The sequence below is a fragment of the Ixodes scapularis genome, unplaced genomic scaffold, assembly GCF_016920785.2.
Source record: "Ixodes scapularis isolate PalLabHiFi unplaced genomic scaffold, ASM1692078v2 PGA_scaffold11__112_contigs__length_91849675, whole genome shotgun sequence".
In the NCBI taxonomy this organism is placed as follows: Eukaryota; Metazoa; Arthropoda; class Arachnida; order Ixodida; family Ixodidae; genus Ixodes; species Ixodes scapularis.
Genome location: NW_024609837.1, coordinates 86327686 through 86354213, shown reverse-complemented (window position 1 = coordinate 86354213; position 26528 = coordinate 86327686). Strand labels below are relative to the sequence as shown.

Here is a 26528-nt window from a genome sequence, read left to right as displayed (position 1 = left end):
TCCAGCAAAAGCTTGACGATGTGCTGAAGATCTTCACGAAAAAAGGGCTAGGACTTCACTTCACCTATGAAGCCCCAAAACAGAACCTCATACAGTTCCTGGATCTCCGCATCGAAGTGGGGGACGATCATGTTTGCTGGTGTTACAGTCCCAGAACAGCGAAGGCTCTTCTTAACTTTCAATCAGCCCACTCCAAACTCGTCAAACAAGGCATCGCATTTTCCTGTCTGAGGACTGCTCTAACAAGCACATGCATCCACAATTTGAATTCCAGCTTCATGTCCCAAATTCAACGGCTCAAGGATTCGGGATATCCTAATTCGGTCATTTCTTCAGCTTGCGAAAAAATTGTAAAACACCTTAAAACAGATCCCGCGATCGAGCAACGTGACCTCGAGCAGAGAGAGAAAAAGAAAACCTCAGTCATACCGTACATCCACCGCCTTTCCCACGGACTCAAGAAAGTCGCCTCAGGATACAACGTGAATGTTGTTTTTTCCGCCCGCCAGAAGCTCAGCTCTGTGTGCTCCGCAGTCAACAAACGCGCGAGAAATAACGATCCTAAGTCTCAAAGCGGCTGCAGCATCAAACACGGAATGCAGTTTGTCGCCTGCATAGAAGGCGTGGTCTACAAGATTCCGTTTTCCTGCGGGCGTGCCTACATAGGACAGACTGGGCGTTGCCTCAACACAAGACTACGAGAACACCACAGTTCTATGAAAGGAACCGCTCACACGCATCTCGCGATGCATTGCCGGGATTGCGGATGCCAACCCCTGTTCAACAAGACTACAGTGATGTTCCGACACAACCACAAACTACACCGAGAAATGATAGAGACGTACCACATAACAAAAACCGGATCCTTGTGTGTGAGCCAGCCCACAGTGACTTTGATGAAGAGCGAGATCGGCTTTTTGGATCTCGGATAACTTGGCCGGTTTCGCATCGAGTGAAAGAAGAAGCGCCAGGGCCACGGAGGGGCATGCCGGCACGAGCGGCAGCAGCATCAGATGTCTTTTCTTTTCAATAGAATCAGTTGCTAGTTCAGCGCTTGTCCTGTGTTTCTGTGTTTCTCCTCTTTCTGTCCTTGTCCCAGTCGCGCTGTAAGTAATTATGAACTGAAGCGAAACTTGAAATACACCTATTATAGTCAGAAATATTTTTAATATGATCAATGATATCCGTAAATCATAATTGCGCGTTTGTATTTTGAACAGATGGCTATATTTTTCACCCTGAGGGGCCCGATTGGGCACGCGCTCAAAAATCAGCCATCAGAAAGCGCGATGCGTCTTGGGATATTGGGCGCATTCGTGACGTCCCTTCGCATTCGTGACGTCACTTGTGCCAGACGGGAAAGGCTACGGCGTGGATGTTGTGGTTACGAGCGTTGCCACTTGGTGGCGCGTCGACGATTTACGACTTGTGACAACGTGGCCGTTTGAGATGTGCAAGGGCTGCACGCACGCTGCACCACGGCAAGTCGGCAACCACGGCACCACTGACAAAATCAGCTCTGAGGCCGGATTCTCAAAGCGAACTCACCACGAAAAAAGTGCGTACGACAAATTTGAGAGAAAACCCATACTCTCGAAACGAAATTGTCGTAACTTTTGCGCAGGTTACGACAGAATCCTACGACAGCTCCGAAGCTGTCTTATGCACTTTTTACAATCAAATCAATATGGCCGACAGCGCCGCTGTTACTTGGTAGCGACGACCAACGGACATTTATTTTTCTACATGGTCTTCTCGTGCGTCCTGACTTCAACCAGCAAGAAAAAAAGGAAGGAGTACTTGAAACAGACCACGACGATCAAGAATGCAGGATCCACAAACACCCCAGAAGAGCTACAACGGCCACGATTCTACCGACCAAGCGAGCTCTGCAGAATATAGTAGGCCTAGCAGCAACACCGACTCGGCGCACCGTTGCTCCGGCGGTCCTTGGCCAAGACCATCTGCCCATCACCGGCTGGCCTGCTGAATGGAATATGCCCGCGCGACCCTTGTGGACCCTTCCCGGATGAATAGTTTGATCCCTGAACTAAATTTTAGAGGTCAATCTTTTCCCCTTGTCATCTCGATCTCCTTGTTTTCCGAGACAGCGGTGACGAACGGTGTCATTGAAAAGGGACTCATTGATTCTATCTCCTTGTTTTGTGTGATATAGAGCTCAAATAAACGCTATACAGGTTACCTTTGCAACACGGTATGTACACTTTGTTATTCGTATGCCATTTTTATTCTGACACGACGCTACGTCACTGTCGAGCTATAGCAGTTCGTGGAAGCTACGTGATGTCGGTCCAACCTTTCTTTGCCAAGTGTCATGTCAGTATCGAGTTGCAATCGTAAAAGATCGGTCCAGAAGCGCTTACCGAAACGCGGTCAAACAGAGCGAATCCAGCACTTCCATCAAACGCGCGTGTCCGCTCCGAGTGTGAACAGGTATTTGCGTGGCTATTGCTGACACTCTTGTAGTTCAAACATATCTTTTTTAACGTCGGCTCGCAGCAACTAATACCGGCCGTGCCAGAAGCATGCTCGGGTCATGTCGTGCAAAGAGCTGCAACCAACGTTACTAAAACACTCAGTTGGGAAACTTCACTTAGAAACAGCTCTAAAAAAGTGGCTCCAATCTGACTCCGAGCACCGAGCTAATGACGAACACAACGCCACCATTTCTCCCGCAGCGGCCAGGCGAGGAACTGCACGTGACTTCTATTTTGGCTTTAAGAACAGATACAGCGGAAGAGGTTACAGGGGTGCCACCCCCGTCTCCCCGGCGGACGCGCCGCATCTTACTACCGAAGTTAAAATGCACCTAGGGTGGGACGCGCTACCTGAAAGGCCCGCTGAGGCATGGTTCTATAAAAACAGTATTAATTGTGCCGCAAAACCCTGCAAACTAAAGATTTTAAAAACATAATGCACCCCTCTTTTTGTACTAAACTCCAATAAATTTCAGACAAAAAGAGTCTTTTCCGTTTGTTTTTACGCAAAAACAGGCTTTCAAAAAGCTCAAGTTGACCACAGTACAGACAAACGATGAAGAGTGGCGCTGTTGTCGCATTTAGCTCGGTCTCGGTCGACGCCAGCGGACCAGGTTTCGACGGCGAGTTTCCCAACTGAGTGTTCTAGTAACGTTGCGTCACACTCACAGTGGCTCACGTTACGGCTGCAACTGCATAGTTACCGTAGACAACCCTGGAACCGAGTGTCGCGCACACTTGACGAAGCTTCACGAAGAATATCCGAGCCCCGGACATTCTTCGTCTGTCGAATGCATTGATGTCAACAAACAAGCCATCGTCTGTGGTCCGCTTTCGGACAGTGAAATCGTGAAAGTGGTTAGGCCTAATTTCACATACTTCGGGTAAATGCATTTATTTAATCTGCAGCAGAACGGCACAGTGAGATGCACGTTGCGCTGCAGGCTGAGAGTGTCTGGTAGCCTCTCCGTGAACGAAACTTGATCCATGTGAGCGGGCTTCCGCGGTCGGATACTAGCAATATATAGGGTGGTTCAAGTCACCAGGCCCGATCTAAAATGGACCGTAAAAATTGACGCCTGCACGTAGCCATCTAAACTTTTTGTCTAAGGTGTAATTCACAGGCCGGTTTTTTCTTGTACAATTACAAAGCGTAGCTCCCTTTCTGTAAAAAATAATGCCAAGGAACTTGCCAGGGTCTACGGCGGGCAGCAACGCAGACGGCAGGGGTCCACGTAGACGGGGTCCACGTCGAACTTCGAAAGTCCGGCGGACGGTTTCATTTGAATTCAAGTAGTGAGGTACATTCGTAATTTTTTTTTTTCCTCGAACTTTTACATGCGGTGTAGCGTTGTTTACGAAAGACAATGCCGTTTATTTCAATGTTGCGGCATGCTTAGTTTTAAAGAAATAAATTCCCAAAGGAGCGAGGAATGACGACAGGTTTTTGACGATTATCGTTTGTAACAGATTTGAAGTGCGATGTAGCCGAAGTTATTTATGGTAGAGATGTTAAACTTTTTAGGATTGATCTATGTATAGCCTAGGTAAGTGTCGTCTTAAGATTGTTGTTTAAGGTGAGCATCGAACCTTATTGTTATTTAAGGTGAGTATCGAAGAAATGTCCAAAAATGTATCTACATGCAATTATGCCCTAAACTTGGTGTTTATTTTTGTCTAAGTTGTTTGAGGTATCGCATTTAAATTAACACAACAGACAGTACATATCATTGCCATCTGCAGAATACAAAATAATGTATTTATTGTTTTTTTCAAGTTAAGGGATAAATTAACTCATGGGAGAAGATTTCTAATATTGTTCAAGTTCAACACGTCACTAAAAAAAAACATTTTTTTTTTTTTTTTTTTTCGCTTTACGTTTTTGGGACGTGTTTCTTTTAGCCTGTAGACATTTTGGTAGGAGAAAGATGTTTCGAAGTTCTGAACCTCTGAATATGCAAGAATGCAACATTTCTGGCGAGTTCTTGATAGTTTTTTTTTTCTCTAGCCTTTTATCCCCGCATTTATTAATATTTTTTTTTTTTTACCATTGGCAAAGTTATTTAGGTCGTTAAGACAGCTTTGAACTGCCGAACCAGTAAGCATGTGACGAGTAGTGCCTTCTGACAACGAGTTGCTAACAATGACCATCTACGCAATCTTTTATGCAGTGAAGAGCGACAGTAGCCATACATATGCATAAATAATTTCAGATTAAAATAGGCTCGACCACGCCCTCTTTTCCCGTATTGTTTTCTTTAACAGTCTGAAATATCTGGAAGGGGGACTGAAGCCAACAGGTTTTTTCGCGATTTCTGCTCGTCTCTTGTGGCTTCCGTGATTACATGTTGTCGGTGGTTTGCGCGACAGAACAGTTCCACCGGTGACTGTGTCGTAACCGTAGTATCGCCTTGTGACCCAGGTTGCTCTGCACGCGACCTATGGAACCGCGTGAGCCAGACATTCTGCATTTATCAACCTTCATCAGCACTGTGGAAGGACAGTGGGCAGTCCTTTCCTCGAAGAAAGTCAAGCCTCTGGAAGTTTGCTTACCCCACCACATCGCCGCAGATTCGCAACGTGGAAGATAAAACGCGAGGCAAGCCATTTTGAGTCGAATGCTTGCTTGCTGGTGCCGCAGTGTTGTGTGTTGAGCTGGCACGTGGAACGGCAGGACCTGGATTCGACCGCCATATTTGCCCGATAGTGGCGCCCCCTATAGGTCGCTGGAGTCGCGAATAACCACGTTCCAAACCAGACATTCTCATTCTGACATGGATGAAAACGAACGAAAGGCTCGGCACGCTGCGGCTCAGCGTCTACGCAGACAAGCACCACCAGAGCTCCGCCCCAAGCAACATCATTCACCACGTGGAGATGCGGTAAATTTTTTTGAGTGCACTGCGACGTCGACCAACATGAACAACCAACTTGCCCAATCTGAGGCTCTAATAGAGCGTAGAATCTAATACATGTTCCCCGATGTAACGAGGCGGGAGGAGGCACTCACCTCCGCAATGATGTCCCAGATCCGCTTGATGCTGTCCACCACGACCGAGGGCGACCCCATCACCCTGACAATGTGCTCCGTGGAGCGAGGGCAGCAACTCTGTTTAACCTCGATCTTGGGCCTCGTGGACTGAAAGATGGACCACGACAGTTTGAGCACACAACCCGTGTCCTGCGCCACAACGACCAAAGTCGCCACGGTCGGCGACAGGTTGAGAACCCTCGAGCGTGAGCTTCCTGACTCGGATTAAACCTCACTGCCCGTGCAGAGAAAGCCCGGAGGAATGCAACGGGCAAGTGCTCGAGGCAGACCTTCTACCGGTTCCATAATCTGTCGTCGACTGCCGCAAACAACTTCACTTTAGAGGGCTCAATATTCTACAAATATTGCAAAACGTTGGTGTAGAAAATATTTTGCAGACACTGAATTTTGCGATACAGAGCGATATGTTATGCACTTGTCAACTTCAGGCAATTTATCTGCGGGCTACATTTTCTGCAAAACTTTTCGAAACACGAAATTTGCAAAAATTAATGTTTGCAATCTAGAAAGCCATACTTGGTATGGCACTCTTTCCCTTCCTTGTCCGCTGCCGCAATACAAGTCGTTTGCCCGTTCGCGTCCCGCAACACCCGCTTACATGCCGGCTTTGCTGCTTAGAGCCGAACTGACTCAAGCCTCTCAATGCATTTGCGTCCGTCTTACAGGTAGCAACAAACGAGCCAGTGCAAGAGGGCCGCGCTCTGCTCAGTCTTGGAAAGCAAATGGTGACGCGGCACTCGCTCGTGGCACGTGCCTCGTGCGTTCTCGCAACAACAGCTGTCGGCTCTCGTAATCAATGCAAAGCACGAATTTCGTCGAGGAGCTTTAGCGCAAACCTCGTTTGCGACGGCCACCGTTCCGAAACGCGACTTCCCGAGCAGTACGTACGGCGTTAAGAGCACCATCGCGGCGTCGCTCCGCTCTGCCTCAAACTGTTTCAGTGAGCGGGACGACGGAGAGCAGGCCTCGCATCTTACCATCGGGCACGTTGGCAAAAGCTGGTGACGAATGGCTGCACTGGTTCTAAGCACCCATGTGGCAGAAGTGCAGTTCTTAGAAAGTAAACTTTAGTGGTGAATCTAAAGCTGAATACAACTCACGTTTACACCAAAGCTCTATGAGAGCTACACAATGCAGTCGAGTTCTTTGCGTATTTTCCACTCCGAACGGTCCGGCGATCAATGGACCACAGCAAAATGGGAAGGGCTTGTCGTTTACGTGGTATCGATCTAGCCCATGTAGTTCCCGTGTCGCGCACTGCTCGGTTTCGGAAGGGATGCCCGAGACAGAGACCGGCGGGACCCACCTTAGGCAGCCTTTTGATGCGTTTGAAAAGGAGGTCGCGGAGGCTCCTGTGCATTAGCAGACGCATCCCACTCTCCGAGCGGCCGCTCTGGCCCGTGTGCTGCGCAAACTGTGAAACCCAAGCAGCCTCAGTCCCACGGGGAATCAATCCTGTACGCGTCGGCGATACCCCGGCCACGAACGAGACTCCGACCGGTGCATTTAGTGCGTCCTTGTTCGCAGACCCTCCGTGCAGTAGAGCGCCGGAGGTGGACATGGCGGGCGCACGCTCTGCAGCGGGTCGATTCTCTCGAGCTTGATGGTTTGTGGAAGCTTCGGCAGTCAGAAGTTGGGACGACGCAACAGACAGACACAGTCACGTTCGCTCATCTTTTTCTGTCGAAACTTCCACGACCAAACATTGAGATTGCGACAGCTCGTGCAGTGTATTCCATGGTTACTTTGGGACTGCATTCAACACACAGGCGGTATCGGATGCCGAACACATTGGTCGGAAACACACTCCAGGCACTGTAACCATACTGTCAGAGGAAGTGCAAGCTCAGTACTCGATGCATTTTCTCGTCTGAAAGCATTGGAAACCGAAATTGGAAGGTATAGCATCAATCGACGCGCATATACGGCACACGAGTGGGAAGAGTTTGACGCCAACCTCGAAAGCACAGAAACAAAATGCAACCAACTGGCACTCAAACGCTCGCACTAATAGAGCCCCTTAAAGCGAGTGGGAGAGTGACCTGGACTAGACACGACGTGAACATTTCCATACAAAGTATTTGAAGCTAGTTTACTTTCTGCATCATGCTTCCACAAAGCCGTTGAGGCAACTTGCGTGAGTATGTCGCTCCACTTGGCGTTTCCTTCGCTCGACAGCAAGTGCAAATCAGATGCCAGACGTGCCCGCAGTAGGTTCGTGATAATTAAAACTCGGATATTTCCCACTTACGGTTAATTCAAACAAACTTAAAGATTCTGGTTTTCCCGCTATGTTTTCAGCGCATTTATTAACTGCTTATATCAAACGGCATTCTCGTATAGTTCACACTCTTTGGGTCTCGCAGTCCCGTTGAGCGCGCTTCTTATCAAGCGCCATTGCACTGTGGAGAAGCAATGCCTGCAGAGCTCGCTTCCGTGGGTGTTGCTTTTACGCGGCGCACAGGCACTTGGTAAGAAGTGAGCTCATAGCTAATAGTCCACAAGAGACAACATTTTTGAGGGGTGAATAAACTTATGTCATACATTTCACCAGTGTTCGACGAGTGGCATACCTGATTATAGTCAATAGGCCCTTGTAAAGGAAATCATCAAATATCTGCTTTGTAGGTGTAGCCATATTCATATAACAAATCATAATTTTAACTTGCGTCCCATTAGGAATAATTTCTGATAATTCAGAATAAAATTTGGGGCTTCGTGCAGTTTGAATAAATGAGCGTCTACCGTACTGTCGAAGGTAGCAGATGTATGCTGGAGACGGGACAACTGAAACTCCTCCCTGCTGTTTTCATCTTGTCGGTGATTAGCCTAAAAAATGACGCCCGAGAAAGTAGACGCCGAATAAAAAAAAGAGAAGAGTCGAACATGGCTACTCACGTGATGCATCTTGGGAATGATGCTGGCCAGAATTTCTCCGAGGGTGTCCAAGTCGGCCACAATGGACAAGATCCTGGGGGGACAGCCACAGCGTGCCAGGGAAGACAAAAGTAGACGAATAACACTCCGTCGCGGGGGGCACACACCCGCCCACCGTGCTCCAAGATCAAGTCCGGCCCAGAAAGTTCCGCCCCCAACGACTTCATTGTCAACCCGCTTTCAAATTTGGCATACAGTGTAGACCGCATATAACGTATGTCGCGTGAGTCGCGAAAATCCGCACTATAAGCGGTACCGTGCTATAACCAAAACATCAATTTTTCAGGCCAAAATACATGCCATGAGACAACTTACCTTTGTAAAACAATTTATTTTATATTAGACGAAAAATAAAGCTTAGTTTGAGGAAAGTCTTTATTTCACCAGACTAGTACAGTTCTGTCTCAAGTGTGTCACACATATTGAAAGAAATTAGCGACTTTTGCATGGCGCAGCCTTTTAACGGAGTCGCGGGTTGCGGACAGACGCTGAGAGCGTTCAGGATTGCTAAACCTAATCACTTTTCTCCGGCGATGAAAACGCGTGAAAATTCGCATCCTTTACACGGTACGCGCCAGTAGTACTTTCAACTTGAGCACAGGCGTGAAATGCTCCAAATAAGAGATCCGGGCGATGTTCGAAAACACAAATGCTTAGAAAGCACCACTGTAGTCGAAGTAAACAAACACGACGACACGGGCGTTTCTGCCGTCTTGAGAGCGCCGCCACAACATCGCCGCACGAGTAGGTGAATCTTCCCTTCTAGTTCGTGCTGGTTTATCATAGCGACACACAACGAAAATTCACAGTCAAGGATAGCGCTTTTACGCGGAACGATGGGTTTCCACCACGCTGTCTACGTCGACAATCACAACCGACGCGATGTTTGCGGATAGAAGCAGCCGGCCCGCGACCGGCATGCAACGCGCGCAAACACTTCTCCTCGACCTGCAATTGGTCTGTCGTTGAGGTTGTTTTCCAACGCAGTGGAGGGACGCACGCACGTGAACGACGACACGTGCGTGTGTCCCTCCGTCGCTATGGCAACTGAAGCCTCTCTCTTCGCTTCTCCCCGCTTCTTCGAGCAACCTCCTTACCCCGCAAGTGCCGCTCACAGCTCGCGTCGTTATCTAGTGTCGCACAGGGAAGCGTGCTCGCTGCGTCGGTCGGCAGGCTGTTCCAGAAACCGCACTATAGCCATTATTTCCCTTCGCGCGCCTGCATTTTAAGCGGTATGTAATTACATGGAGTTCTATGGGAGGCGAACCGGCGGTTTAAAAAAGCCGCGTTATACCCAGTCCTGCACTATAAGCGGTTACGTTGTAAGTGGTCTATACTGTATTAACACAGCCTGTGGTAGTAGACCTAAACTCTTGCCTCAGATACTCAACAGAAGAGCACAAACTTGTGTTTGGGAGTATAGTTGCCTTTGATTATCTCGGTCAGGCTGCAACGTGTCTCTATACTTGGTCTGGACAGTTGTGTTGAGAGGTAGCAAGGCAAGGCCTTGCTACATCCCAGATAGCAAAGCCCAGATAGCAAAGCTTTGCTGTCGAGGGGGTGTTGGTTGAGAGCTATACCAGGAAAAGCAAAAGCATTATTAGAGCATACCTCGGCAGAATGCTTGGTTTGCATGAGCAGCTACAGTCCTTCTATACCTGGCATTCAACGACACTGGCAAAGACCTCTCGAGAGCTTTCTGTCCGCAGACCTCACAACGCTCCTACTCCATGTACAGTGGAAGACTGTACGAGGCCAATGCACCGTCAATGTTGGTGTTTTACGGATGACCGTGGACACACGCTGCAGCATTTCAGAGGATACCCCTCCTCCCACACGCAACCGCAACACCCCATTCTTCGAATCTCGCTTTCCATAAAATCCCAGATGCGCGACTTTTAAAATGAGGGCTTGCTGGGACGGACTTGACAGACACTTCAAGGTCAACACCACCCCCTTTTCCCAAAGCAAACCGTCCCAAATCAGCTGACCTCCTACGCAAAAGCAACCACATCCTGTCAGCGAAGCGGTCCCATGCCAACGCTTCCCCCAAGTTCCAAGCCGGGCATACGACAGTCGAGCACAGTAAGCAGCATCCGTCTGCTACACACAGAGTGCAGACGTACCCACGCCACGGCGAAGGGGGTGCAACGTTCAGCATACTCGAAAGGTGTCCTTGATTTGTTAAAGGCGTTGTGACTTCATTAAAGAGCAGTGGAAGAGTTAGTCAAGCATTCAGGCATCTTTCCTGCACTTCCCCCTTCTTTTGGGTGGGGGAAGCGACATTTGGGTGGGGGGGGGGTCCACTAGGGGTCCCCACGATCAAAGGGGAGTACCGCATTTAGCAAAACTCTTGTCTTGTTGTTGTTGTTGTTGTTGTTGTTGATGATGATGATGATGATGATCTTTATTGGTTCAGGAGAGCCGTGGCACCACGGAAAGGCAACAGCCCGTACCACGGAGGCCTGCCGTGCAACGTCTAGTGATGATGATTATGAGGTGGTATATACAAGAGGAGGACATGCGACGTATAGATGACAGAGAGGTTATGACGATGTGAAATAAAGCACGCGGGTGAGTGCGTGGACCGATGTTGCAGGCGATGTGGGCCCAGTGCTTCCCAGTGGGCTCAACTTGAAGATGGCTCGCTATCAAAAGTATCATCACTAATTGAGACAGCCGCTAACATAGAATGTAAATTAGTAGGAGTGAAGTCTGCCTACAAATTTGAGCTCTGGATTTTAGTTCAATAAAATGCCGCCTCTTCTATTGGACGTGCAGTGGACTCATTCTGCAGGCAAACTGCGCATTGGCAAGGACGTAATAACTTCCTAAAACATTCCATTTCTGATACAAGAAAAAAAGAAAACCTTTTTATCACTACACAACACTTGACCCAGGCAAGGAGATCCTTGCTCCACAGATCCGAGCAAACTAATTTCAAGCTAAAAACCACTCGCGAGCGAGGCAGGGACGTCGCATCGAGGTGAGCCTCTACATAAGTTTCTGGATTGCGACACGTCATATACATTTCCACAATGGTAATGCCAATATTTGTAAAAAAATTACACCATCTTCCCGAGGGGAACCGTGGTGTGATGCGGAGCATCGTTCCATCACACTTCATCGGAAGAACGAAGTGAAGTGGAGTCAACAGTGGTGAACTGAATGCACGCAGAAATTGGTTTGCTCTTTATGTTTATACAGCTAGCCTTGATGGAGATGCGCCTTAACGGGTAATCGGTCTCTTAGCTATAGATGAGAAATTTAGCCAGTGCAGTACAACCACTAACCTGGGATTCTTAACGTGAATCACGCAGTAGTCATCACACGAACGCGTGCTGGTACGAAACTTATCCAGATCGAAACGGGCAGGGGGTGGCGGGGACGCGAACCCAGGAGGTTCCCAGCGCAAGCTTTCGCTCCACGCTCCGAGCTGAGACGCGTTAGACCACTCGGCCACTTCCTCCCCTTGAACGCGCGCAGCGCGCTACCGCTGCTTATAAACTTGAAGGAGAAGAAACTAGAGGAGGAGAGTTGCGCCTGCGTGCGCGGTGCGAACGCACGCGAAGTGCACGCAGCTGGTAGCTGCGTGCACTTCGCGCAGCTGTTGAAGAGAAAGAGAACGCACGCGCAGCTGTTGGAGAGAGGGACGCAGCTGGTAGCTGCGTGCACTTCGCGCAGCTGTTGGAGAGAGGGAACGCACGCGCAGCGAGGAGAGTTGCGCATGCGTAGTGTGAGTGCGGACTACGACGCCGCGGGACATAGCCCGAGCAAGAGATGCTCCGCATCTAAAACAAATTCAGCTTGAACTGTACTGACGCTGGGAGCATTAAAAAGATTTTTCACTTCTGTCGTTCTGGGGCTCTTGTTATCTACCTGCTCTACAAAAACAACAACAACAACAAATTATTTGTGCGTGTCACCTTTCTGTATAAAAGTGTGATTCAAAGATTTGTGCCCAGGAGAATCGCATTCAGCATTGGCCCAGGTCACGTGTCAGAGAAGGCTCAGTGTCAACTCTGATGCTGATACCTTCTCTCTTGACCCCTTTGAATATCTGTCGATTCAGCTGAAGCAGGGATGGGCAGTATTTCAAATACAAGTATTTGAAATACATATTTCAAGTACTTTCTGTATTTTGCATTTGTATTTAATTACAAATTGGGTAGTGTATTTGACGTGTGTATTTAAATACTAAAATGTGGGTATTTCAAATGGCAATTGTAATTAAATACAATTTTGTGGGCGAAAATACATCCCTCAAATTTATTGTCACTGTCCAGAGCAGAAAGAAAACTACGTTCTGCACCGAATGCAGTGTCTCTCAATCAAGCACAAGCGTTTAGTGACTTTGTGATTACGGTGCTAGTCCAGGGCAAGAATAGTGACGAAATCGACGTTCACAGGCAGACTGGTTAAACAAGTGCCTGTGACAACTTGTGATGCTTTCCAGCCTGATTTCCATCCATATTTTTGCCTGGAACATTCAAATGCGCAGGTCGCAAATTTTCGTAACTGGTGCGAGTTACAACAATAAATTTCTCTAGCTGGTGCTGCGCGTCTTGGTCGTCTCGGTTCTTTGGTCTATACCAAAATGTAATCGACAAAAAAAAAAAAAAACTGCTTGAAGCTCTACTTTTTTACCTATTACGTCCAAGGTGATTACATTTTTTTTGTGATTATATTTCTATTACGTTACTAGAGCCTCGCACACTAACTCTCGAGTGTGCGATGCAAAATTAAAATGAGATACCCAAAAACCCGTTGCAGGTGCCCTGAAGTCACTGACGCAAATTTTGAGGAACGTATTTGGAAAAGTATTTGGAGGAGACCAAATACATTTGGTTGTATTTGTATCTTATACTTAAATGCTTTTTTGAAAATGTAATTAGATTTGTAATTAAATACATTTTTGACGAAGTATTTTGTATTTGTATTTCAATACATATTTGCATGTATTTTGCCCATCCCTGAGCTGAAGGCTCGATCGGGTAAAACCCTCCGAATTTGGCTGGACGTTCTGATTTGGAAATGATCAGTTGGGCCGAAATGTCCATTTGGCTGAAGTCCCACTTCACCTCAATGCTGCGATTATGGCTAGACGTTTCAACCTAGCTTGCTTCCCAATTAGACTGGTCAATTCAATTTGGTTTAACTTTCAGTTCAGCCATAATTTGCAAGTTGAGTGGATGCTTCAAATCGGCCCACTTTTCAGTTCGGCTGGAAGCCTCAGTTTGGCTCCAGCATCTCAGTTAGGCCAAAAGGTTAGTCGGGTTCAGGGCCGTACCCAGAAAAAAATTTCGGGGGGGTTTTTCGGGAACAACGGCGGCCATTTTGAAAGTGTCTATTGTCTTATTTTCGCCTATGAATCATGTGCATCGGTGGTATATAATGGAGAGTTGCAGCAAACCGGAGAACCGGTCCCGGTTTAGTATCCGGTAGCCGACCGGCGCCACTGCGCGTGCGCAGAGGTGGAGATTAAAATCGGCTGGCTGCAAGTGCACGACCAGGGCCGTACCCAGAAAAAAATTTCGGGGGGGGTCAGAACCCCCTATCTTCGAATCGGCCCACATTTCAGTTCGGCTTGAAGCCTCAGTTCGGCTCCAGCATCTCAATTCGGTCAAAAGGTTAGTCGGGTTAGTTTGGAGTATGTCCGCAACCACTGCAATCGTCAAAGGAACTCGAATCGCACTCCTTACACAGGGGTGCAGCGCACGTGCCAACGACAAAGTGGTTCTTTTGAGGCCCACAGGCCGAGTCAGGCCAATCGAAAGCCGAAGTGAAAGACCACCTGGGTGCACCCCGGCGCCACCTGGCAGAGAAGGGGGAGGAGGGCGTCCGAGGGCCGGCTAGAAGAGGGAAAGAGGACCTACCGTTCTGGGCCGGGACAGTCTGGCACCGAAATACTTGCTTTGAACTGGGGCAGCGGGAACGGTCAGGAATCGGAGGAGAGGAGACATTCGTTGGTGGCATTTGCGGTTTGCGTACGGGGTCACGCCCGACCAAAGGAGGCCATGGAGAGAGGAGAAAAAGAAGAGGGCGACAAGAACAATGCTGAATCATCTTAGTCCGAGGGGGACCCTGGCCTACAGAGGCACCTGCTCCTGCCCCAACCCTCAAACTTCCCCAAAAACGCGGTCGCGCACAGACACCACGTGCGGTGCCGTTGTCTGCAAACGAGACGGGTCGCTAATCGCACCGCGAGATGCCGGCGTTGTCATCGCCGACTGGAGAAACTGCTGCCACAAAACCGGCGTAGAAACTACTAGTTTCTTACTTAACTGCATGACTTGGTGCCTAACGGAATTAAAGAAAAAAAATCTAAGAGCACACGAACTGTGCCAGCACACCAGAAAAGGCTGCTCATCTGTTTGCAAATCGGCAGAAACTTGAGAAAACGTCCAACTAGAGTCACTAAAAGGTTACGCCTCAGGGTAACAAGAGTCGCAGCACAGAGAGTTAAAGACGGGAACAGAACGCGGAAAATCCTGAGAGCAGATGTCGGCGGTTCCGAGAGAAAAAAAGAGAAAGAGGCAGAAGAGCGGAGAAAGAAAGCAGAAAAAAGGTTAGGTGTGTTCGTCCTGCCGCACTGATTTTGAGTTGCTTGAGCGCTTGTCAACTTTATTGTTATACGATGCGCAATCCCGGTGTTTTTCTGCAAAGTAAGCTAGGAAAGAGCTACTTGGTACAAACCTTACAGGTGATGTTTTGCAGCTTCCTTGTGTATATAAGGCGTCGCCGGCAGTAGGCAGATCGAGACCCCAAACCGAGACCACCAATGTACGCGCCTATGCCCCGCTGTTCCAAAGCGGTACGAATGAACGGGACCTTCCCTCTAGATTACTACTGGGTGACCCAAGGAGCGGCCAGGCCCTTTAAATCGACCGCAAAATTCGGTTTCTTAGCCTATCGCACTAAGATTTTGTGCAGCTTTGCCCACAGATAGTGCATTTTTTTGTAAAATTTGCAAAGAGCAAGCTTACCTGAGGAAAAAGTAAAGAAAGAAAAAGGCTTAGGTCCTATGAAAACGCAGTAAAATCACTGGTCTTCAAACAATATGGCGCCGCTTCGCACAGGAGACAAGAGATGGCGCAAGCGGTCGCGATGCCAACTGCCGCCAACGAACGAGCATACGCCGCCGAGAGCTGGCGTCTTCAGCAGACGATTGTTTCGACTCAAAAGCGGCGCGAGCTTTTCTCATATCAGTTGCCAATGCATTATTTGATCATCCTTACTAACAAAACATATTGAATGGACAGATAATCGATTAAAAAATGGTTTGTCGGGATATTTTGACTGTATTTTTCGGGTTACTAACGTCGTCTGCTTTGCAGTTCCTTGTTGTTACCACACCTGTTTTTGTTTCTGCGACTGTCGCCGCTTGCGGAACGCGTGCCGCTTTTGAGTCGAAAAGATTGTCTGCTAATGACGCCGGCTCTCGGCGCCGTATGCTCATTCGTTGGCGTAAGTTGGCATCGCGACGACTTGCGCCATGCCATCTCCTGTCTCCCGTGCAAAGCGGCGCCGTATTGTTTGAAGACCGGTGGCTTCGCTGCGTTTCCATAGGAGATAAGCCTTTTTAATGCAGCTCGCTCCATGAGACAGTTAATGGATTAACTGCCTCATGGAGTGAGCCGACGTCATCAGTTCGAAGTGCGAAAACGGCACTTAGTTTCCTTCGGTTCCATTGGCTGGCACGCGTCGACGGGGCTCCCATTGGCCGCTGTGCTCGTCAGTTCCCACGACCACTCACCCCATGGTGCTGCGTGTCCATCAGTCCGGCGTTAACACAGAGCGTCAAGGTTAATTGCCCAGGGGCACACGCGCACTGACTGGCGACGAAAAGTATGCAGCAGACAAAAAAAACTTTCAGCCTTTCCACTCTGGTGAAGAAGAAAGATCAGCGAAGCTAAACTATGGTCAGGCGACCTCAAGGACGACTTCTTGGACGACCTCATAGACGACGCCTAAGGAAGACTTCTACGACGCCGCCTAAGGACGACGTCTAGGACGACGACCTTGAAGACGACCTCAGAGTCGACCTCAAGGACGACTTCCAAGACAAACTCGAGGACGACGCCCAGAGGATGACCTCAGGGACAACTTCTAGGATAATTTTGAAGACAACATCTCGGACGACCTCAAGGACGACGTCTAGGACGACCTTAAGGATGAAGTCTAGGGTGACCTCAAGGACAACTTCTAGGATGACCTCGAGGACAACTTCAAGGACGACCTCAAGGACGACATCTAGGACGACGCCTAGAGAAATCCAGCCTTTCCACTCTGGAGAAAACTAGAGTCAAAAAGCTGGAAAGGTTGTCGCCATCTATGAGCAAGGCCGGCAAGCCGATTGTCTGATTGCCGCCGTTGCTCATAGATGGCAGAGTTTTGTGTCGACATTTCTTAGCGGGGGACACGATCCTGGGGAAACTAGCCCTTAACAGCTCCGCTGTAAAAGGGAGCGGAGGAGCGGCTTGCATGCTTTCGCATTCACAACTCATAAGGAATGCTCAGGTGTACCTCAATCTTTTTCTTTCTTTACTTTATCCTCAGGTGAGTTTGCTCTTTGCAAATTTTACAAAAAAATGCACCATCTGTGGGCAACGCTGCACAAAATTGTAGCACGATAGGTTAAGAAACTGAATTTTGCAGTCGATTTAAAGAGCCTGGCCACTCCTTGGGTCACCCAGTATATTACCTCTATGCACAGCGCTGACTCAACGCAATATCAGCACTCCACTGGGCAACACCCCACCTCTTTTTACTCACAAACACCATGCCGCACTTACTCGGAGCAGACTTAGCACCGACAGCGGCGCCGACGTCGCGTCATCTTGGAACCGAGATACTCACACGGAACGTCCCAAGCACTGCGTATCAAGGGGCTCTAGGTAAAACTGACGAGCCTCTGCCTTGTTGGCAAGCCGCAACATTGGCCTCGGATCGGCTGACTCGGACCGGCCACCGAAAGCGGCCAATCAGTGCGCTTCATTTTTGAATGTGGCGAAGGCTTCGAGGCCCGGGGATTCGGCAACGTTCCAGCGACTTTGCACCGACCGATTCACCGACACCAGGCACGCTCCGAGAGATGCCCGCCGCTTGCAGATAACGGGGCCGTTTAAAACTAAGAAGCTCGACATCGTTCACGGCACAAACCCGCCCGCGAAAGCGACAAGAGCCAGACCAAAATAAAAACAAAAATAAAAGAAAGAGCCATATTCCAGCACAACTGCAGGGACCTCGTTAACGGCGTCTGATCAAACGGAAAGTACCACGTGGCCACAGGGGCCTGAACTACGGCTCACACCATCTCCGATACCTTCTTCGTCTGCCCTGAAGGAAATTCAAGATAAGATGCGACGGGTTCATTGTCCCCCAACCAAAGACGGTCCCACAAAGTTAGGGTGAGGGGGCATCGTTGGCCCGAGTCTTTGTTAACGTGCCGCGCAGCTTGGAGCAGGGGGGGGCGAACTCTCATGCTGCAGAACCTAGGAGTCCTAGGCGCAGTACTCCCCCTGCCTGTCTCAATCTCGACAAGCATCATACCTTCGTGCGATCGTGCTCCCCTACTGCGCGATGCACGTTGAAGAGCCCGGGATAGCAGTACAGGTTAACCTCGGTTTAACGAAGTTCATTTTGTTAAACTTCATGAAGTAGAGGAAGGGAGACCTCGCGCATAGGCTGCGCGGGGAATCCGAATTTGTTTGTTTAATCGTGAAATTCATAAAAGCGGGTTTCGTAAAATCGAGGTTCAGCTGTAGTACTGCTCTAAATAAGCGAAGTTCCCTCTGCCTAAACATACGCAAAACACAATTACTTTAAAAAGAATGAAGCAATTGCAATATTACAATTCACCAAGAAATGAGGTCCCTTCCTTTGGCATGCATATTTTGCAGCATGTGCAGGCGAGAGAAATCTCCAGATGAGGTTACAGCGTTCATATATTTGAGGAGGTAGCAAGCCCCATTACCGACGACAGCCGGAGAGAAACATTTGTGAGGGTGTGTGAATACGAGAAAACGGAATTAGAATCAATACTCGATACTTTACAGGTTAAGAATGCTTCAAACACCCGTCGCAAAGAGACACCCACTGGCCACATTTAACTAGGGCCACTGTTGCTACAACCTCGCAATCCGTATAACTGTGGCGCATTCACCGCTCGAAGAACGTAAGAGCCCCTTACTTAACGCCATCCGCAAAGGGATCCAAGGAACGCAGTCACAAAAGCGTCGGTAAACCTAAAGTTTGCGAACGCCCCTTGTCAGCCGAGCCGTAGTCCAGACGCCCCGCCGTGTAACATGACGCACCTCGCGGGAAGCCAGCCAGAAGGGAGGGGGGCTTAGTGCCGCCAGGCCTAAAATTTCTTTTAATTTTTTTTTATTTAGGGTGTTAGTGGTGCAAGCAGGTGCCTCTGCCATTAGCCACACAAAACAGGCACAGCTGGAGACATGCAGAAAATCCCCCCAAAAACCCACTGTAACCCAGGAAAGGGCGCGACACCGTCACACCCGACAGAAACCGAGTCTACGACCCACGTTTCGAAAGACTGTGGTGCCAGTTCACCCGCTTAAAGTCGGTTTCACAAATAGGCGCTTGAGTGCAAACAAATCAGTCATGACCAGAACGCATTCGAATGTGTCGCAAAATCAAACTGGCTCCATCTATTGGGTGACCCTGGAACACATCCTATCCGCATACATTTCCCAATTATTTTCAGCTAAGATTATATCTGCATATATATTCCTCAAGTATTTTATGGTTCCTTCACCGTAGACTTTGGAAACTCTTACCATGTTATAAGCTGCCATTTCTCATACATAGTGCTGGAAATAATTCTCACAGTGTCATCCGAACCACCTTTTGTAGATAGTGCGTAGATTCGATTTCGCAAACACCGCAACGCCTTCAATCTGCTTACATGCAGGTTGAAGGTGTTCTTAGGTTAACAATAGATGGTGCCAGTGGAGCATTTTTGCGTCGTAAGCATTTGCAGGTGCTTGCGACGCACCCGGTCGCACATGAAATTCAAATATACGAACCAGTCCACACTCTCTCGTGGACGCCGTGTTACGAATGATCGACGAATAGCAATCGACGGTGCACTCCTTCCCCGGTTGCCGGCGGAGACCGTTTGTTCTCGTGCAACTTTCAGATTAGTATAGAAGTGTTCGCACGACCCAATTACACCCCAGAGCCGTATAGGGGGAGAGTTTGGTCAGTCTAATGATCTCGCCGCCGTAACGCTCTCCTCCCGAGTGAGCCAATTAGCACGCGCCGCAGAGCGAGGCTTGAGCGCATGCGCGTGAACTCCCGGCTGCTCCCAGCTGTGTGGGGAGGGCCGCCATCTTCGTTCATTCTCCCGGCGGAATGGGTGGGATCGGCATCTAAATCTCGATTGTTTCCTTTTATATCGCTGGCTCTGGCAAGAAAATGACATACTGTTATTCCTCGGTCGGTGAAAAAGCTAATAAATGAAGACTTTTCGGCGCATGGCCACAAACTTTTATTCAGGCGAAAAAGAAGTCGGCCCATAGCAGACGACGCGTAGCCTCAGCAGTGCTCTTCTCCGACCAGTTTCCGATAGCGTTGCTAAAAAATGGCGGTCGTCTCCTCTCTGCTCCCTTCTTTCTCTCTCGCTCCTTCGGCGCTCTCCTCCCTTTCATTTACTTTCCTCCTCTCCGGCGCCTTCGTCGCCACACCCACTGGCCAAACTCTCCCAATATACGGCTCTGGCACACCCCTTTCGAAGCTGGGTGCAATGCAGCAGACACCGGGAAGCGTAGCAGGCAGGCGCACGAGACAAGTAAGAGGGAGAGCTCTGGCGAAGCTTCGACGGTCTCCGATTTGTCTCAAAATTGGTTCGACACGCTAATGGATGCGTCTAAACCACTAGGCACAAGAATTCCAGTCACTATAATTATTTCTCGCAAAGTTACTGGAGTTTCAAGCTTGGCCCGAGAGACCGGGAGGCCCTAACGGCAACACCGAAAACGCAGCGTCAGATGTTGTAATATGGAGCAATATAGGGGCGGTACAGCTCGTCTCGACGGGCTATGATAAGCTCGAAGGTGTGAAACAAAAGTTAGTTAAGCTCACGCCGGCAAAACAAAAAAAAAACATGCGCAAAATGTTCCGTTTTTATAGGCTGCCCATTCGACTCGCACGTTATGCTTGACTCGCAGGTTGTGCAACATGCGACGTCACCCCGCTGGAGATCAGGAAAATTGGAACATCAGTTTTGGAATCTCATTTTTTGCGGTTTTCCCAATAGCCACTGAACTTTGTGGGAATAAATGGCAGATTACGTACCTTTTACGTCCGGGGACCAGTGCTGAAAGGGGAATCCGATGGCTGTCCCACGGCGTGGCTGACGGTTACCAGGGAGGGCGGTCGCCGCGCCGGGTTCACGAACGCCATGCCAACAACGATGATCCCGGTATCCAACAGCGTTTATTGATGCGAAAGCGTTAACTGTCTCATGGAATGAGCTCACGTCATCAGTTGGAAGCGCAAAAACGGCAGATAGTTCCCCCGTGCCTTCGCTTCCATTGGCTGGTGCACGTCAACGGGGCTCCCACTCGTCGCTGCGCCATGGCCTCCGAGATCCCGAAGTGCGCGCTTGCTGGTATGCAGCAGACGACAAAGAAAGCGGACAAGCGGCTTGCATGCTTTCTCATTCAGAACTCATAAGAAAGGCTTAGGTGTACCTCGTGCTTTTTGAGTGCCAGGGGTCCCCAACAAGACACTGCGGTCAAGCGAGCCGTGGAAACAGAGTGCCCGCATCACCCGCCGACCTGAGAGCCAAAGGGGTAATTGCGAGCGGAGTCATCGCCGGTTGGACGAGCTCACGCCGCCACCCGTCGTCGCAGGAGTTCGGGGCCAGGGCTCTTCGCAGACGGACGTCCACTAGGAGGAGGGAACGACAACTGTCAGAACCAGGGGAAACGCTAGCGTTGAGTCATCGCCGGTCGGACGAGCGCACGCTGCGACTCGACCCCTCGCCCGGAGTTCAATCCAGGACTCCCCGACCAAACGACCGTCCACTCGGAGGGTAGGCCGGACTCTCCTGCGACGATGGATAGCTGCGTGAGCTCGCACGATTGACGATGACTCCGCTTGCAACTACCCCTTTGGCTCTCAGGTCGGCGGGCGCTGCGGGCACACTGTGTCCACGGCTCGCTTGACCGCAGTGTCTTGTTGGGGACCCCTGGTACTCAATAAACGCTGTTGGATGCCAAGATCATCGTTGTTGGCATGGCGTTGGACGAACCCGGCGCGGCGACCGCCCTCGCTGGTAGTAGCAGTCGGCCGCGCGGTGGGACGGGCATCAGATTTCTCTTTGAGCACCGATCGCTGGACATAAAAGGTACGTAATCCTTACGTATCCCCACAATTTAGAGATAACAAATAGCACACTCGGAAGAGCGAAGCGTGGGCACTCCGAAAACGTGTTTTGTTTTCAGTTGCCCGAAAAGCCGCCAGAGCTCCTCTTTAATCTGCCCGCAGCGAAGCCTGAGGTGGGCTGCAAAGCGAGACACCTTGCCGCAGTAATGAAAACTGGTTACGACGGCGCCGAGCCAACAACGCGCCGCGCCAATCTTGGAAGAAAAAGCAGCAGTGCGTATGGGATGCTACCCCTCGAGGCACCAGGGCACGGCTCCAGCATGCAAGGGCAGGGACACGCGCACGACGGGCCCAAAGCACAGAACTCATAAGCGAAAGGCAGCTTTTCATAGAGTTGCCCGAAAAATGAAAAAAATCCGCGTGTTGCATTTGCCACTGCCCTTCTTGCTAGCACTTACACATGGGCCATTGGGACGGGTGTCGGCTTCGCAACCATGGAACACACGTCAGTTGTGGGCTTACGAGCGCTGTGTCTCTAAAATGCTGGTGTAAGCAAACATCTGAATGTTTTTCCCTGTACAAACGTCCATTTCAGAAGCCGTCATCCGACCAAAGCCGAGAAACGTGTCTGCGGTCCCGATTGTGGCGACGCCGACCTCGGCAGCGAAACCGACCGGAAAAGAGCAGTCGGCTGGCTCACACGTGGATGGAGGACTCCACCAAAAGTGCCAAAGGGGGATGAAACCGCCGGGGAGACCCCACTCACCTCTCTTCTCAGGCTGTTGATGTTGGCGCCGCCCACGCCGATGATGGCATCGGCATCCTGGACAAACAAAAAGGGCTCTTCAGACCCACGCCGCGTCAAAACACGGCGCCTGCAATGCGTCCCTGACTGATGCGCTCTTCACGTCCAAAAAAGCACTCTCGACTTTCTCCCGACGACGTCATCCAGTCAAACCCACTTATAGTGATCTCACATATAACGACCTATCAGTTATAACGACCAGCCTTCAGAAAATATATGATTTCAAGGCCCTACCTATTTAAATTTGGTCCAGACAAAACAACAGTTTTCAAAGCATCATACTGTTACAACGAACACTAAATCCACTTTCTAAATAAAATAAAAATAAAAAAGATTGAGTTAGATTCTGGACGCGGCGTTCCGGGAGGCACTCAAGGTCATTTCCACGGCCACGCGGAGGGGGAGGAAACAAAACTACGAAAAGCAAAAACGCCCTCCCAGTTTGCATAGTCTCCTGATTGTGCATGCGCGGGAAGGAGGAAGTCAACTCTCGCGCTGTGCTGCATTCGTTCGTTCTATGTTTGCAAACTCCGTATTCAACTCAAGGAAAACTCAATGCTCGATATAAAGTGGCCAGATCCATCACCATCGTGACTGTTTGTTTACGCTCGCCATTTTGGTATCGTGCATTCTCTCTCGTGTCTATGAACTCGCGTCTGTAGTTTTAAGATGAGAAGAAAAAAAAAATCTACTAAGAGGCTTTATTTAAACGAAAGGGCATCACGCTGGTGGAAAAAGATAACAACGGAGCAGCACTGCGTGGCCTCACAATCCCAGACAAGCGACGAGCTCACAAAGCGTTTGAAAGGCAACCCTGCCAAAGGCGACGGCTGCGCACTCGTACATGCGCAGGAAGCGCAGAACTTAAAACGCTTTAGACCTAAACAAGTATTAATTACCTCTGTGGACAGCAAAGAACACTCGTCGAACTTGTGCACGGCATTTATTCTTGCGTTGGCGTGCGTTTCATAAGATCCGTTCTATGAGGTATCTGGTCAATCTTCATTATTTTACTTCCTCGGTAGTATCGTCAGCAATTTACTTTTTGATTATCTCAAAGCTAAATCTGCCTTCGCGTTAGAATCGTGCAAACAGTTTCTTTAAAAGCGCTGGCACAGTGAAACTACTAATACCAGCTTCATCCGACTTTCCGGCTTTTGCAATGTCATTTGTTGACACTCCGGGACTACTTTCAATGCACGGGCGGAAAGGACGCTAAACGCACCAGTCGGAGATGCATTCCGTGCACCGTAATCCGGATGCAAAACCTTCCTCCCCTTTCCCAATCCAAAATGCGAGGACAATCACTTTCCCCCTTTTCGTGTGTTTTCAACAAGTCTTTAAAGAAAACTGCATTCTTTTTTAGTTTTGTTTTTGTTTTTACAGATTTGTTTTAAAGACCGACCAACGAAACCATTTTCCGCACGGTAGGAAAATGGCCCTCGCGCCCTCCTCTTTTCACCCTCTCCCAAAAATCACGTGACGGCAGGGGCTCGTTTCGTGTCGGCATTTTCTGTATGGATAATCCTCAAAAACCGCGAAATGAGCGGCTAGCTGCGAGCGCCACAACGACCTTGAGACGTCCAGGTGTCTTCCCTCGTTGACGCGGTCACGCTCAATCCGCGAGATTGAGGAAGCCAGCGCGACCGAACGCTTTTTTTCATGAGCTGCTGGTCCGAGGCCGCTCGGTCGGTGAAGATCGAGGGGTCTTGGTATGCTGGGTTCATTCATTCCAGCAGCCGCTCTCTGGCATCGCGCAGCTGCTGGAACCATTCCCGTCTCTGCAAGAGGATTGACTTGCGCAATAAAGGGTTCAGGTCGTCGATAATACTTTTGTTTCCGAAACTTATAAATCAAGTGGCTTTCCCTAATCTCTTCATTACTGTTTGAAACACATCTCTCATAGGTTGTTCATCCCAGTTTGTTCTCTTTTACGTATTTATTCGTCCTTACCTCTGCTTGATGACTGTTTTATAACTTGATAAAGACCTTTAAATATTGGCGCGGGCTTGCGCGATCAACGCTGTCCCAGATTTATTCAAAATTGGAAAGATTAGCGTCAGGAAGGGTTGAAGCGCACCTCGAAACGCACAGTGTTCGGTTTCTAAACGCTGTTTTTATTTTCGCAAAGAAATAAAACAAAAATACATAATAATTTTCACACCAGTGCAATGCAATAGAGACATATTTCCAGCAAGCCGCTTTACGCCATGCTTCCATGTCATCCTTCAGGCCGCGAATGTTTGTGCACACTGATTAAACTATTTACGTGTAGGTTGACATGCACTAGAAATCTGGTACTTTCTTTTAGAAGCAGCATGTTAGTGCACATAAATTCCCCCAGCGTCTTGCCTTTTAATCGCGTGGGAGGAAAATGGAAATATCCCGGGCATGGATGTGCAGAAGGCTAGATTCAATGGTCGCCCTTTATTTCTACAAACTCTCTGGCAGATTCACTACCCTATAGCCTGGTGTACTTTCTCTAAGAAGCGAGGTTTTGATAGAATTTCGTTGCTCGGCCGCTATTTTTTTGTGGTGGCGCGAATAAAAAAAAAAAGAGAGAGAGAGATAGAGCACTGCCTCGGGTGCTTTGACCTTACGCACTAGAGCGTCACAGGAGCGAGTATTTCCACAAAATAAATGGGAGGACCTATAGACCTTTTGCAAAATGCCCCAAGCGCCCTGGCCTGCGCGCGAGGAATTGTGGGAGAGACTGTCCCTCGCCTGGACGCTCTGCCTTTTCGCTTGCCCCCTCTTAATCCTCTGTCTTTCGATTTCCTTACCTATTTTTATATATTCCAGTGTATTTTTATAGCTTCTTGGTGTTTCCATTCTCTTCTGCGCGCAATATTTCTTGTATATATTATATATAGTGTTTGTGTCCTTATTTTGCCTTTTTCGACGGGAGTGCCGACGGACAACACTCCGCTTCGCGCGTCGTTCCCCGGGTGAGTACCGTTGCTACCGACTCATATCGAGCGGTTAGCTGTTCATTTTGGTTCATTTGACCAGCTTGCAGTCGAGTGGAGCCGTTTATGAACACCCGCGCACGTCTCATAGGGGTAGGCAGAGCTCTGAATCAACGATCGCGATGCGAGAGCTGCGAGTGCGCTGTGATTTGGCCGCCCGCTCTCGCTCCGTTGACTCGCACTGTAGCGTGTGCCTTCGAGTGCCGCTTACTTGACCAAGATACAGCACGCCGCTTTGTCGCCGCGAACCATTTGTCCGAATGTTTGCGAGGCTGAGGCATATGCAACGCTGCGGCGCCTGACAACTGCGCGCTGCGGCGCGATCCCTTCGCAAACGCCGACGGCTCAATGTCGCGGTTTGAATGCGCCTATGGCATGGCATGCCTTCGTAATCCATCTGCGAAGCGGTTGTCAGTTGCCAACGCCCTTTTTCAAGTGCAGAGGTGTATTGCCGCAAATCATTAATCCGAATGCCTGCGAAGCCGTAACACCGTTCGTCATATCCAACGTGCGATGTGCGTGACAAACTGCGCGCAGCGGCGCGAGCCCTTCGCAAGCGCCGGTGGCCCAATGCCGCATCTTGTATGCGCTTATGGTATGCTTTCTTAATCTATCTGCTAAGCGGTTGTCAGTCGCAAACACCCTTTTTCAAGTGCAGAGATGTGCTGTCGCCCAGGCAGTCATCTTGAAACTCGTAGTTCCTTCGATAATTTTATTTCTCGCGTCAAGATGTCAGCAACTGACAATCACCGAGCAGACTGATCCTGAATGCATGCCAAAGGCGCATACAAGCCGCGACGTTGAACCGCCGGCGCTTGCTAAGGGCTCGAGCCGCTGCGTGCAGTTGTCAGGCGCCGCAGCGTTGGATATGCCGAATGGTGTTACGGTTTCGCAGGCATTCGCAGAAATGATTC

At 49.4% G+C, this 26528-nt stretch overlaps 1 protein-coding gene across 50 annotated transcripts in view; it reads right to left on the bottom strand.

Moving 5' to 3' along the window:
• Positions 1-26528, bottom strand: part of LOC8035274 — a 306866-nt gene that overhangs the window by 95710 nt on the left and 184628 nt on the right. For all 50 annotated transcript variants that reach the window (XM_040211414.3, XM_040211438.3, XM_040211445.3 and 47 more), the window contains 5 exons: positions 22607-22663; positions 14364-14407; positions 8449-8521; positions 6857-6964; positions 5509-5637 (listed from right to left, as the gene is read on the bottom strand). In XM_040211414.3, coding sequence (XP_040067348.1) covers positions 5509-5637; positions 6857-6964; positions 8449-8521; positions 14364-14407; positions 22607-22663 — 411 coding nt within the window. The remainder of the gene's footprint in view (positions 1-5508; positions 5638-6856; positions 6965-8448; positions 8522-14363; positions 14408-22606; positions 22664-26528) is intronic.